The sequence below is a fragment of the Pygoscelis adeliae genome, unplaced genomic scaffold, assembly GCF_000699105.1.
Source record: "Pygoscelis adeliae isolate BGI_AS28 unplaced genomic scaffold, ASM69910v1 Scaffold116, whole genome shotgun sequence".
Taxonomy (NCBI): domain Eukaryota; kingdom Metazoa; phylum Chordata; class Aves; order Sphenisciformes; family Spheniscidae; genus Pygoscelis; species Pygoscelis adeliae.
This window is the reverse complement of record NW_008825080.1, coordinates 2,985,190-2,999,520: the sequence shown is the minus strand read 5'-3', so window position 1 is coordinate 2,999,520 and position 14,331 is coordinate 2,985,190. Positions and strand designations below refer to the sequence as shown.

Here is a 14,331-nt window from a genome sequence, read left to right as displayed (position 1 = left end):
TGAACAAAAATATAAACTCTTGTTAGCAGTTAATGATAGAGATAATGATTTGAACTAAAACCTGAGGTGGCACATGGCAGATTCCCCCTTGCTGCAGCTGTGTTGGCATGGGGAGCAGCACACCCCGCTTTCCCATGCGCCCATCCAGAGACTCTGGCTCACACCTACCCCTTACCTCCTGGTGTCAGCCCTTTCCCCTCCCCGTGGAAGGCAGGTCGGGGCTGTTGCAAGAGGGATCCTTTACCCTGGGAAGGGCAGTTTGTAAGGAGAGACAGCTGGGCGGGCAGGGGGAGAGGGACAGACAAAAACCCCTTTAAGACTGATCTTCACATCATGCCCTTGAAACCTCTTGTCAGCCCTGGAAACCCCTGGTGATTTGGGATGCACTGAAACTGTAATTAGCCTGTTACTGTTCCAAACAAGAATGATTTCAGTTACAGTTTAACTTAAATTAGAACTGAAACAAAAATACACTGGTTTGACTCTCAGATCAAGATAGCATATTTACTTTTCATCAAAGAGAAGATTTGTTTATCTTTCCTAATTACTGAATTTCTAGGATAAATGACATGTCGTTACATTTGATGCACTCGGTCACCAATTCTTGGTAAAAAATGCTTTTGCAACCCGAAGCATTCCAAACTTTGTAAACAAATGGATAGAAAATAAATAGTAATTATTGAAAGAATGACAGAAATTTGAAAAGAGGAAGCTGCTTAAAAATGCACAGCAACAATGAATTCCGGAAATGAATATACAAAGATCACCATAACTAGAAGAACTGTTGGCCGTGTAGGATGACCTGAGCTGGAATACGGACCACAGTACAGAAGATTAGTTTAATAACCTGCTTCGCAGCAGCAGTTTCAGAATATTCAGAGGCCCTGCATTCACTGCCGCTAGGTGCACCAATTCTGGAGTCACGCAGAATTTTTCAGATTATTTTAATTGCAGAGAAGCATTTGAGTCAGCGATGCCAGTTCTTTCAGCTCCCTGTGAAAGCTGCATGAGACTTCAGCAGAAGCAGAGTGTTTGTTACTTAAGTTAGCAGCGGCACAGAGACTACAGGAGCATCTGACTAGGAGGCTAGCACAGCAACTTAAGCAGCCTCCTAGGAAATTGAGATGGTGCAAACTTGAATCAGCAAATTTAATTAGCTGAGAAATATGAACAGAAACTCAATGCTTCAGAAAAGGCCAGGCATGGAGTCTATAAAGAGTTACTCAAGGAAAAACAGGGGTTTGAATTCAGGTGCATCTCCTGAGTATGAAAAAATGCGATTTCGTATGCAAGTCAAGGCATGAAGGAATCCCTACTGCCAGAAAGGGATTAGTTATTCTTGGAGATGAATCAACTTAAAAGAACTAAAGGAAGTACCCATTAAGCCAAGGTACAATTTTAAATGCTTCCCTTGGAGTTAGCTCATTTTTATACTCTTCCACTTAGGAAATATCTATCTGGAGATAGTTCCTTCTTGAGGCAGGTAATATAGCCAAGGAGCAACCTCTTAAAATACAAGGGTTGAGAAAAAAGTGTTTTCGCTGAAGTGAAGCCTTTCTAGGGAAAATCTCCTAATCTGAGTTTCCAGAAGAGGTGGGAATTAGTCTTAACAGTGACTCCTGCAAGGACAAGGAAGCTGATACAGTGCATCCTGGAAGGACTGGAGATTTGAGCAGTAAGGAAGCAGAAAATGCATCACGCAAGTTTTCCTAGGAGGCCCCTCAAGGCAGGGGCCCATGGGAAGAAGTATGGAGGATCAGAAAGGATCCACGGTGCAGTATGGAGCAGCACAACTGATCAGGAAGCACCTCTGAGAGACTGCACATATGTTAATTTGGGATTGTGCACACAGATGTTACCCAGATTAAATGGGGAGAGTGGCACTGGTAAAGGGGGTGGATTTGTACCTTGTGCTACAGAAGAGCTGATGTAAAAATCATGATAGCCCCTGCTCCTTGTTAACTCACTCCTCAGCTTGCTTTTTGAGTGCTCAAATTAGCCTCCTAATGAACTCACAGGTAGCAGCACATGGATGCGATGCACTACACAGGCATGCTTTGATTGTCTTTGAGCATGGTCCCAGCTGGCTGAGCCCCTCAAGCATCCACAGGCCCTAACACCACATACTTCCATCACACACCTGTATTTTCATGCTGTGGTGGGCTGCAACCACCCTCATGTTACTTTGGAAATTTTTAATTTTGAAACCCATGAATAGTAAAGAAAGTGTCCCAGAGGAGACTGAGGGCTACGTGGTATGTACCATGCACACAAGCAGGGTGCTGTATGTGTTTCCACACCAAGGCGGTGTGGAAACAAGCCTGCCTGTGGTCTATGGAGGTCTTGGAGTCTGTTGGTGTTTGCTGTTATACATGTACCAAGAGGGACTGTCAGGGGGCCTTTTCTGAGGAAGGAGACCACTGCAAGGCTGAAAGTCACAGTTTGTGCCCCAGAGAGGAGCTTGCAGTATGGCACTGAAACACCATGGGGTGCTCGAGGCTAAGTGGAGCCTGCATCTCATGCAGCCCCCCTGTCTTACCTTGACATGCTCGCTACAGCTCTGGGCTTCAGTACACCATGTATTTTCTTAACCAGCTTTGTAAAATTCAAACAGCAGTACAAGCGACTGATTTTTCTTCTGACTGTACTTCTGACCTGTTTCACGAAGGCACATCCAGTAACATATGTTTTCAAAGCAGCTGCCAAATTGAAATGTATTGTTTTATGGTTGTTAACTAGGCTTGCCAGCATCAACTTTTATGAAGTATACTCTGGTCATAACATTCCTTCCACTGTGAATAATTTTGAAGATATTGGCCCATTGTTCAACTTCTCAGTTAAGGTTAGTAAATGTTTCTGTTTCTCATTCGAGAAGCTGCCTTACCTCCTCCTGCAGCCTGGTCCCAAAACATACTTGAAAAAACATTCCTGATTTCACTGTCTGATTTTGATGCTTTTGAATCAGTCAAGTAAGAAAAAAAAGAATGCAAATAGCTGGGGGATAAATGCTTACAGTCTTTATGAGGTTAAGGATGAAATTTGCAGTTACTGCACAAGTAGAATGGGGGAGGGATTGGTCCTGCACTGTTTACATATTTAGAAGATAGTTAATGCTTAACTTTAGGCCAACTTAGACTGTTTTTTCACAGAGCATATTTATCTTCTGCCAGTTTGATAAAAGAAAACAAGTCTTTGCAGGCTTGGACTTTGAAACTTAAAGTTTGGCAAGGGTTAAGTGCTCAAACCAGATGCAAGAACTAGCCAGATTTACATTTATTACATAACTCAGAAAAACTTAGATCCAAATATGCAACGTGGAAGAAACTTAAATTATGTTCCATTTACATTCCTGTAACTGCTACTCTGAAGGACTCTACAGGCCTATTGGCTCTGGCAGAATATTTGCTTTTCAAAACATATTTCATGCAGTTAATACACACTTTGCTAAGGAAACAGACAGGGACCTGAAGCTATACAGTACACTTTCTGCTTTACTATTGGCATAATGTAATTACTACCCTAGTAAGTGTCTTAGTAGAAAATACATTGATGCAAAAGGAGTCCAGTTCTTCCATACTCATCCGTGATTTCTGATTTTCTTGTTATATCAAATAATTTATGCATAGGTAAGTATAGCTACCTGAATTAATTGTGAGTTATTTGCTTTGCAGGTGACAACAGGAAGTATTCCAGTAAAGATGGCATCTGTAAAAATCCATCTTCCAGAACTGACCAGCAAAGACAACCCACTGATGTACATAACTGCAGTCACCACAGATCAGGTGAATAACTGAATTACATAAACTGCTGTGTTTGGGGGTTTAATCAGTACAATAAACATTGATTATTTCCCTCATAGTGTGGCTGAGATTCAGAGAATATATGCCCTTTCTCCTTGTCCCTTCCTCAAAAGGGGAAGAGGTAGGACGTCCATATCAGCAATACACTAGTCTATTACTTGGCAGATATGGATTATCTTTATGGTCCACGGCTGACTTTTCATATGACTCTCAAACTCTTCAGCTAGATCCTTCTCCAAGTTCCTGGGAAGCTTATAGTAAAAATGGAATTTTTAGATCGGGACAATCCCTTCAGGTCAATGTAGGGGGGGAAAAAATTACTGTAAGAGCTGTTTAATTCTGATCAAAACCACATACAGTCTCTTAGTTTCCTAAAGTATCGCGTGTTATATAATTCACAATCTAGCCTTTCACAGCCACCATCTGATCCCAGAAATATGTATTATTATGATGACTATAAACTCCTGAGTATGATGTCATCCAATTTCATTCTTGCCATCTTTCCTAGGCCAGAGGTGTTACTTGTCAAGCTCAGGTAAATCCACTGCAAATAGGGAAAAGACCTTATTCTGTATCTTTCACGAAAGAGAACTACAGAGCTTCCAAAGAACTGGTGAGTAAGACTCAGGGCTGCAGCACTGCAGGACAGGGGCACAGAGCTGATCCTTACGAGACCACTGCTGTACCTGTGGGGACAGCTGTGGTGGGGTGGCATTCCTCATTCACAGTGCAGGAGTGCAACCTATGGATGTTTTCAAACATACTGCATCTGCCTTAGAAGAAAAGGTGCATGTTCTTCACAGCCTGCAAGCACTTAATTTGTATGCACAGAATGGCAAAGGCAAGGGCAAAAAATCTGGATGTTAAAAGAACATTCGTTAAAGTGTATTTTTAATGCATGCTATTGCCTCTCCTTGCTGTTTCCCCGGAAGAACTGCAAGAATGTGAAGTGCAGTACCATCGCATGCAAACTGGAAGACGTTATGCTGAAGGGAGAGTACTTTGTGAATGTGTCCACTCGAATCTGGAACGGAACCTTTGCTGCTGTGAGTATCAGCTGCACCTTCATGAAGGATCCAATACTCAAATATTTCCTATCTCCTCATATTTTTCAAAGTTCAGTAAAGAGACCTTCCAATCTAGAAAGACCTTCTTTTACTTTACATTGTTGTGTTTTTCCAGATTGAAAACTTGAATCTAAAAGTAAAGTAAGTAGTGAGGCTGCATAATGGAGCTGATAACCTTCCGTCCAGCACAAAACCTAAGAAAATGCTGTGATAACGCAATCTTCACAGCTGAAAAAAACATTTTCTGTGTCTGTTAAATTCATTTAAGGGGAACTACAGTTTCCACAAAATTCAATATAGGACAGCAGAGTACAGTATCATCATAGCCTGGAAAATAATGTTGCTTTTAGCTTTTGAACATCACAGCCTACATCGTGATCATTTTAAGTCACGTCAAAATATCAAAAGCCTGTTAGTGCTGCCAGTTGTATTTGTTAGAGAAGGTGCAGAAATTTTTTTAAATTGATTTTTGTTTTTATTAGAGCTGGTGTCAAGGAAACAGTCCTTGCTTAAAGACCTACAGGATGCTTAAAAATATCCATCAATAATACCTTGACTTTCCCATTTTAAATCACCATGTGTCCTCCAGGATAAAACTCATCATGAATTACCAGACTTTTGAAATGAGACCATGTTTGCTTCTTAGCTAGGCAACCAACCAAACTGTTTTGGAGTCCTGGGTTTGCCTAGAACATCAGGAACATGACGCAGTCTCCTTAGTTTGTCTGGCGAGTCTTATGGCAGGTATTGACATTTAACAGCAGGGCTGTTGTCAGCTTTAGCATTCAGCTCTTAAAAGGTCAGGTTGATAATGTAATATACTTATGCAAGTGTGTGAAGGAAAGCATCTGTCTGGCTTTAAAGTTTGTATTGTTCAGATCAGCTGGGTCAAGACCACTTGTTAGTGCTGTCAGGTACGCAGGAGGTGGAGACCTGAACAAAAGGTTGCTACCCTTGCAAGAAAGTGGAAATAATTTGTTTACCACTGGGAGATGGGAAGGGAAGATCGCATGTCACGGTCTTCCTCTCATCTCCCATTTTGTTATTTTCTATTTGATCGTCAATGTTCAATGCAAATAACCTTGCAAGCACTCAATAATGCATATAATCAGCCTTTTTATTTAGTGGCAATCAGTCATTGTCCAAGAAGGGGATAGCAGGCTTGCCAGTACCTGCTAAGCAAAGCAAAGAAAGATGTGTTTAGGAATTAACGAGGTGCTTTGAATAGTGCTTAGGCAGGTTTCTAAACATTTAGGAGCGCAGGACAGACCACTTGGGCCGATGGCCACAGCGCAGGTGTGCAATAACTGTATGCTGCAGGGATGGTCAATTCAGTGTGCGTCAGCTGCTCCAGACCCACAGTTGCTCGTGTTCCCTGTATAAAGCCTACAGTACCTGGCCCTGCCACAGAAAAATGGCTGAGGAGGCAAAATGACAGAGCAGGCATTGCATTTGGTATGGCTGGCGAGTGCTCCTGTACTCCCATGAACCTGAGGCCATTCCCGGTGGTGCTGTAGGAAGCGGGGCTCTCTGTGCCCACCGCACGGGGAGGAGAGCAGTGGTGAGCTGGCAGTGTCTGTATAGCCATGCTCCTCTCCTCTCAACACATGCACGGAGGGAAGTGGGATCTGGCACAAGGTCCCTTTTCAAATGGGAATTGGCTTAAGATTTTTGTTGTCTTCTTTGTTTAAGCTGAGGGAGCGATGTCAGAATTTGAGCAGTGGAGAGGAACAGATATAGGAAAAAATAAATGGGGAAAAACAGAAGCATTGGACAGAGGTGAGGGGGGGAAAAAGGGAAAGAACATCCAGTTTCCATTTCTTTCAAAGGCCAGAGATATATCCCCATCTGTCTTTTGTTGCTATTTCTTTCTTTCTCACTGTTATTTTCTCCTCCCCATCTCTTCACTGCTAGCAGCAGTGACAGCTTTGAAATACCTATAAAAATGGATATATAATCAACTCCTGTTTTGCTTGAACTATATGTTAAAGAAAAGAAGCCAGTTCTCCAGTTTCATTGCTAGTAAGTAAGAACAGCAAAATTAAGTCTGGATTACTGATACTTTGTTACTTTCATAGACATATTTGCTTGGGACAAATAAAAAGATCATTTTAATTTTGTTAATACTGTGGGTTTTTTCCTGGTTCTAAAGTCTTCATTTCAAAGCAAGAGAATTATTTTAGGATGTCTACATTCTAGTCGATTTGCCCTGTAATAGAGCTTTACAGTTGTTTTAATCTTCTCTTTCAGTTAACTTTTCAGACATTACAACTCTCTGCAGAGGCAAAAATCGATACACATAACCCTGAGTTATTTATAATTGGAGAGAATACCCTAACTGTAAGTGATAAATAAGTATATTTTTTCAACTTCTCTCTCTTTTACTGTATTAAAGTGATAATATCTAATTTCAGTGTCCTTTAGGAGTACATAACAAATTACAAACTCTGGCATTTGATTATGTTGAACTAATGTATCCTTTTGGCTATACACAACCTCCCTTAAGTTACTAAAATGTTTTCATTTCAGGCAACTGCTATATAAACCAGATTTAGTTAAAATCTGTAGATCTCAAATAGATTGTAGAACTACCAGCAAAACTCAGTTAGAAACTTCTGAAATTCATTTAGCTTCCTGTTGATCAAAAGATCAAAATCTGGACTTCTTTCTGCAACGTAATTAATTGTTGTAGATAAATGAGCGCTGGGAAGCATTTTCGCAAATCTGATTTATAGTCTTACTTCTGTAAGTTTATTTGGTTTGATGTTTGTAGGCAGATGTTTGGCACAGGTGTCCATCAAATAAACTTAATCTTATTTGTAAAAGAATGTGGAGTATTTTTTGCATTTGGAATGGCTGTCATATGGACAATATGGACACAGCTAATCTCAAGAGAAGTCTCCAAACCACCACTTTGTTAGTCTAGAATCCTTCTCCCAAGGTTTCCATCTGCTATATACAAACATAAACAACGCTTGAAGAATACATTAGCGCTGTGGTGCTGTTGTAATAAAAAGATGCCTTGTTCTCTTGGCCTATCTAGAGAGGAACACTCATCCATTTGCAATACTAAGTTTAGGTTTATTTTTACAGTATTTACCAGCCTTTTTTATCCATAAAAATAACCAAGGCTGTTGAAGACCAAAATGCAAGTTAGTAAGGGAGTCAAATATGTGTGAGAATGTGTAGTATAGCCCATTCACAGGCAATGGAAAATTCAGTTAAGTATATACGAAGGCAGTTATTGATTGACCTATCTCGATGTGGAAATAAGACCACAATTCAGTACTATTTTTTTGTCATTGTTTTCTCATGGATCACTCCATTTCTTGTGAAGAACCTCTAATGTACCTCCCATTTGTATTCAGGGAAACCTCCAGTGCTTGAAGAAGCAAAGGGAATATATGTGTTTTCTGGAGATAATGCCATGTTTTTGCTGAAAAACTACATGCCTGTATTTGAACTGTGCTGAGTGCCTCAGCTTTGTGGCACGGCATTACTTCTGCTAGGAGATGAAACTCATTAAGACACAATGCAAATATTCCAATTAATTGCACAGGCTTTTTAGGTAGCTCATAAATCATGTATGACGAGGTATTTTTCCACAGTTGGAGTTCCAATACTGCCAAATTTATGTTACCACCAGTTCTGATGGTGATTTCAGGAGAACCAGAATTTAATTATTCAAATGACTGTTGATTAAGTCAGTTGACAAATAAAAGGTAATTCCTCAGCCAGCCACTGAAACGTCTGCAGCTGGGACTTCTACAGCTCTGAGGCAGTGGCTGAACAGACCCTGAAAGTTATCCACAGGGCTCCTAAGAAACACAGTGGCTTTTGGTGAGGCTTACAGCCTGATCCTTACTCGATAGCCTCTTGCTCTGTGAGAAGTCTTGGAAAACGTGCCAGCTGGTGCAGGTACACTCTCCCTAGGGCATACAGTTTGCTTTGACACTTCAGTGATGGAGTCAGTACCCAGCACTGCATATACTTCTTGGCAGGCCAGCAGTGATACCCAAACTTTGCCCTTCACGCTGCCTTGGGAATAGGACAGTGCGGAAGCAGTCTGTGAGTTTATTTCCCTACTTATCCTGTTATTTCAGATGAGGGTGGTAGGATTCATCCAACTTACTATCTGCATTAGCCATCCACATCAGAGTTAGCCCTTCTATAAACCCTAACCTGTAGAAAGAATAGGTATTTCTGAGATGCAATTCATCTCACCTTAAAGATGATCCTGAAAATAAGTAGGGTGAATTGGGCCCTAAAAAAGCCTATCCTTCTCCTTTGGAAGCCAAGGAACTACATTGTAGATATAACACTAGATGAGGTGAATCCCAGCTGTGGTGTCTTACTGACCACAGTTTGAATTCAGGGAAGATATTTGTCCTTAGGCATAGATTTACCTCTCCAACAGTGCCACTTCACTGGTAATCTAATGGAGAAAGCATTACTAGGCAAACTGCACATACATATGAGATTGGCTCTTTAGTTTTAATGAGCTGGGTTGCTGTGTAGCCAAACGAATTAATATTGCCTTGTGATGCTATGTGGGGAAGCAGCTTAGGTATCTTTGCGTTAAAGCTTTCAGATTTTTTCCAAGTTGGAAAGGACTGCCAGCTGGAGAACAGAACGTTAACCTGCTATAATCATCATTATGGCCATTTGGTTAAATACACAAAGCCATCCTGCCTCAGTGAAATGAATACACACAGCCACACCTAGCACAACACTGGAGCCTTCCAGCAGAAATGACTGAAATCCCTGAGATGTCAGTCCAGTGCAAGTTTCCCAGAAAGCTTAAGATTAAATTACACCAGACAAATGCACTGAGCAAACAACCCTGAGAAAATAAACCAACGTGACTCCTTTTATCATGTTTCAGGAAGGAAAAACCTTCATGCTAAATGCACGTTGTTCCAAGATTAAATCCAAAGATTTGACAGTTCATAAATATTACAGCAATCTCTCCCTGAGCAACTATGTTATATGTAACTATAGTTGGTCATACCCAATCCAACTAGATACAGTGTCACCTGAAAACTAACTTCCAGACACCATACGCTGTTCTGGGAGCTCTGTGGTATTGCTTGTAGTTCAGGAAGCAAAGGTGTGCTAGAAACACTCCTGTTTGACCCATACATCTGACAGCAAATTCATGCAGTTGACTCAGGAGAACACAGACTAACATGAGAAGATCTAACAAGTTGTTAGTGGTTTCCCAGAAGATAAGAACAGCAGGCAAAGGAGACAGAGGTACCTGCCCAGCAGGAGGGGAGAAATTTCAGCAGACACAATGAGTGTCTGATGGTGATGGTGTCTGTCCTCCATGGTTAGTATTGCCTCCTGCAGCTGCCCACCACAGATAACAGGCTCTGACAACGCTCGGTTGGAAGGAGTTCTCCACTGATGCAGCAGAAGTCTGTTTTGAGCAGATGGGGCTCTACACCAGGCTATTCCCCACCTGCATGTAAGCATGTCTGGTTTACCTAGCGATGGTGTGTCCGTGCACCATGGGGACAACTCTGAAAGACCTCGTTACTGGAGAGGCAGAAAGCTGGCAGGAAGAAATTGCTTCTCTGCCTGCTATGTATGGCCAAGAGCGATGAGCGCCCCTTATCCTTAAGTGGCACTGCCGTGTGCCACGGTGGTGCAACCGGGTACCTGTGGACACCAGTGAAAGGGCTGTAATTGCCTGGTGTGTTCCAGTCATTGATCCTGGAATGTGTGCAGTCCAGCCATTCTTGATTAGTGAAGTATTTGGTTTACAAATCCTATTTTATATGCACTTAACATTAACTCCTAACACGCAATCTCTCTGCTTTCAGATCCCAGTTACAATAATAAAGCCGGATGAGAAAGCTGAGATACCAGTTGGTGTTGTGATTGGCAGTATATTGGCTGGACTCCTCTTGCTGTTAGTATTGGTTGCTGTTTTGTGGAAAGTAAGTAGGTGTTTATATTCTTTTAAAAAAAGGCAGAAAGGGTTAAATACATTTGGGCTATTTTCTTTGGAATCTCTCTTCGCTGGTGCTGAACAAAACCGCACATGCAGTTTGGTGGTACGAATAATACTGCATTGGCATTACGCCCTTGATGGGAGCATTTAGAAGGGCTTTAAAAATCAAAATTCTGAAACAGGTCCCCACAGAAATTGGCAACGTGAAGATGATAAATGAGTTTCCAATGGTTCAAAACAGGGGCTGTGGCATTTACTTTTTTCCTTTTGACACTGCCTGCCTCCTTCCGTAACTCCCCAGCTGGGCTCTGAACTCCCATGATATTCCCAGTGGCAAGGCTGGGGATTAGAAGCAAGGAGGGAGAGGATGTACACTGAACAGACAAAAAGGTAACAGAGAAGGGTGAGGGCAGAAAGTAATTTAAAAAGGACACCTAGATTAAGGGGAGAGAAAAGTTTTTCTGTGTGCCAGGGCATTGGTGCTTGAAGGGCTCCTTGGCACAGCAAGGCAGCATGGAGATGCCTGTATCTTGGCAGGGACGCAACTGGCTACTCAGCACTGCTGTTTTGGCATTTAGTTGCACCAGGCAGGAGTTTAAGGCCCAGCTCCTTTCATTTTAGTTAGGAATTATCTACAAATCAAACACTGTATGTGTGTGCGTGCACACACGTGCATTTCTACCATCACACTATTTAGCTCAGCTGAGAAATTTAACTATCAATGACTCACTGTGATGTTGTGTTACTTTAATACTTCTCACAGCTTGGCTTCTTCAAGAGACAGTATGAGAAAATGACACAGGATATAGAAGATGTCGATGAAATTACAGAACTCACAAAGGACAAAGACTGAAGATGACGAGTTATGTGGATAAAGAGAGATCTGAGCCACCAACAGTAGTTGTGATCCAGTCGGTTCTTCAGCTGGAGTGCCTTAAAGCTTAGTAACATTTAAACATTTTTAATGAAAGTGTCTTTTTATAGATGAAAATATTTTACAGATTCTACTCTATTGTAAGAGTAACTGCAGGACAGTTTGTTTTTTTCAAAAATGATTTATAGTGCCTTTTCTTGTAAATTTTTGCCTTTCAAACAAACTTAGCCCTTAGAACTGGCAGGTCCGGAGTTTACAGTAACATATTGTGCCAGCAACCCTTCTCCTGATCCACTGCAGAGTGAAACAGAGCAATTTATTTCAGATTATTGTGGAATAGCATCAGTTCATAATTCAGTTGACAAGTACCATATGTGTAAAGGACATTTTCTATTAAGTTGATGATGAATGTGTGGTGAATACTGCTTCCAGACTGGGAGAAGAAAACTCATTTTTTCATTGACTAGCTCCATCCTTATTGTTTTAGAGAAATAATTTGCACCAGCAAACCTTTGTCTTAACTAATCTGTAAAGTGGGAACTGCGTATGAAGATGTCTGTCTGGGTGCTACAGGACAACTGGATGGGCAAACTGTTCCAAAAGTTCACCATATTCCTTGCACTAAGGTCACACTAAATTACTGAAGTACATTGCTTTGGGGAAATATTGCCAAACGGTATGTATAACTGCCTTCTGCATACTTCTCTCCAAGAAGAAAATATGAATTTCATAATCACTTACAGCATGTGCTCTGCAATGTTATGGTTGGTTTTCAGATTTCATCTTGAGAAGCACTACCACTACTGTTACACTGGGCTTTATGCTCACAGTCCCTCTGACATCAGTTTGGCTTTTGATGTAAATAGGGAAGACAGTCAAGATCTTGCCTTTAATTCTGTAGTGAAAGATTTTGCAAAACAAGAGCATGAAGTGAACTAAAGGGGATGATGACTGAGGAAGTATGCACGTTAGGACGGAGGATAGTGAAGATCTAAGCTCTGTAAATTGTTTACCGCACTTGTTTCTTTAGCATCTCAGTGCCCTCCAGGAGACTGAAGTTCAGTATGACCTCCTTACCTGTCACATTTTATTTGGTCCCACATGTTCATGTCTTGATGAAGTTAACTTACGTTTTATACAGTAAAGTACTGTAGTGCTCTGGAAGGAGCTCTGAGCACAACACTCGGGTGACTTTGTGTTGGTTACACACCTCAAGTTGATCACATGCTGTTATGCTGCCTGGTTTTAATGAAAGCTCAGCCATAAAAAGGCCCATGCTGTAAGACTGGTTACAGTCAGGGGAATTGGCCTTTTGGCTGCCTTTCTCTCTCATGGCTGGCAGTTATGCTTATAATCAATTGTGAGAGATATGTGTGTGTTGTCCTTATGTACACTGCCATGCAAGTGAGATTGTTCCAACTCGAGGTGATTTACTTGAAGAGTAAAACATTTAAATGTGCCTTATTCAGAACCCAACGTAATGTTTTCTTTCCCCCAAAGCTAGATTATAATTATGCTTAGGCACCTTTCAGATTATTTTGTGAGGGACTCTTCACAAACTAGGCTTGAGCATGTTTGAAAGTTTTACTCAGTCTTTTTTAATCAGTCAGAAGCCAACCATCTCTTTGGCAAATAACAGCTTCGTTTGCCGTGACAGCTGGATTGTGCTCAGTGTAGTTTTATATGTGTTTTGGATTTACTTTGTATCTATGAAATGTTATGTTTTGGGGTGGGTGGTTTTTAACTTTCTGAAAAACAATCCAGATTCTGATCTCGATTGTCAAACAAGATTGTTGCCATCAGCTGAGTTTGTGACCAAAACAATTATTTAAGAAGTAAAAAAAAAAAAAAAAGTCACAGTTGTATAAAGCTAAAGAATAAGCTCCTGACTTGTAATTATAAACCCTGAGGGCAAATGCTCTGACAGTAAAGATAAAAATTTGTCTGCCTCAATTCTTGTATAAACTTGTGAGGAAGAAAACAAAACCCTACACCTGTACGTGTGGGAAGCTCCTACATAACCAGGGTCATGCACTCCAGGTCAGAGGGGGAATTTCACAACGCAGCAGATGGCAGTATCTTTCATTTCTGGTGCTGCTTGCAAGGGAAATTTAGGCATTCTGCCAGATTTCCTTCTTCCACTTTCGGTTGGAGGTACAGGTCAATATCTGACATCCAACTTTTTTGGGGATTTAACAGTTTATCAATCAGGTAGCAATGATTCAATTCACTAGTCTTCACTGGGTTTTATTTTGTCCCAGACAACAGGATTTTCCCCCCAGCCTGGACATGATACTTTTTCCCAAAATAAAGGGAAGGCATAGCAATGGGTAAGGTTTTTGTATCCTAACCACTTCAAGTTACTTGTTTATTTTTCTTTTACAATTAATACTTAAATGGCTAATTCAGTTTTTGTAATGGGTGAGTCTATTGCACTTTTAAGTTGGCACAGCCGCAAATAATGCTGGATATATTATGTATATTTTGTATTATGCGCAAGGGGATTTTTTTTTTTTTAGTTTTACTTTTTTAAAACAGCACGTTACAGGTTAAATAATATTCTGAAATGTTGAGCTTCAGCATGTGCTTCTGTTTGTGCTTGCAGCCAGGAAAGTCAGGAATACCTTCAGC

The 14,331-nt window shown here is 41.0% G+C and overlaps 1 protein-coding gene across 1 annotated transcript in view; it reads left to right on the top strand.

Annotated features, from left to right (window-relative positions):
* ITGA2 (integrin, alpha 2 (CD49B, alpha 2 subunit of VLA-2 receptor)) overlaps positions 1-11,679 on the top strand; it is a 51,687-nt gene extending 40,008 nt beyond the window's left edge. Inside the window, exons 24-30 of the mRNA XM_009326958.1 lie at positions 2,740-2,842; positions 3,672-3,782; positions 4,309-4,413; positions 4,733-4,846; positions 7,118-7,207; positions 10,696-10,812; positions 11,590-11,679. Of these exons, the coding sequence (XP_009325233.1) occupies positions 2,740-2,842; positions 3,672-3,782; positions 4,309-4,413; positions 4,733-4,846; positions 7,118-7,207; positions 10,696-10,812; positions 11,590-11,679 (730 nt within the window). The remainder of the gene's footprint in view (positions 1-2,739; positions 2,843-3,671; positions 3,783-4,308; positions 4,414-4,732; positions 4,847-7,117; positions 7,208-10,695; positions 10,813-11,589) is intronic.
* The last annotated feature ends 2,652 nt before the right edge of the window (positions 11,680-14,331 follow it).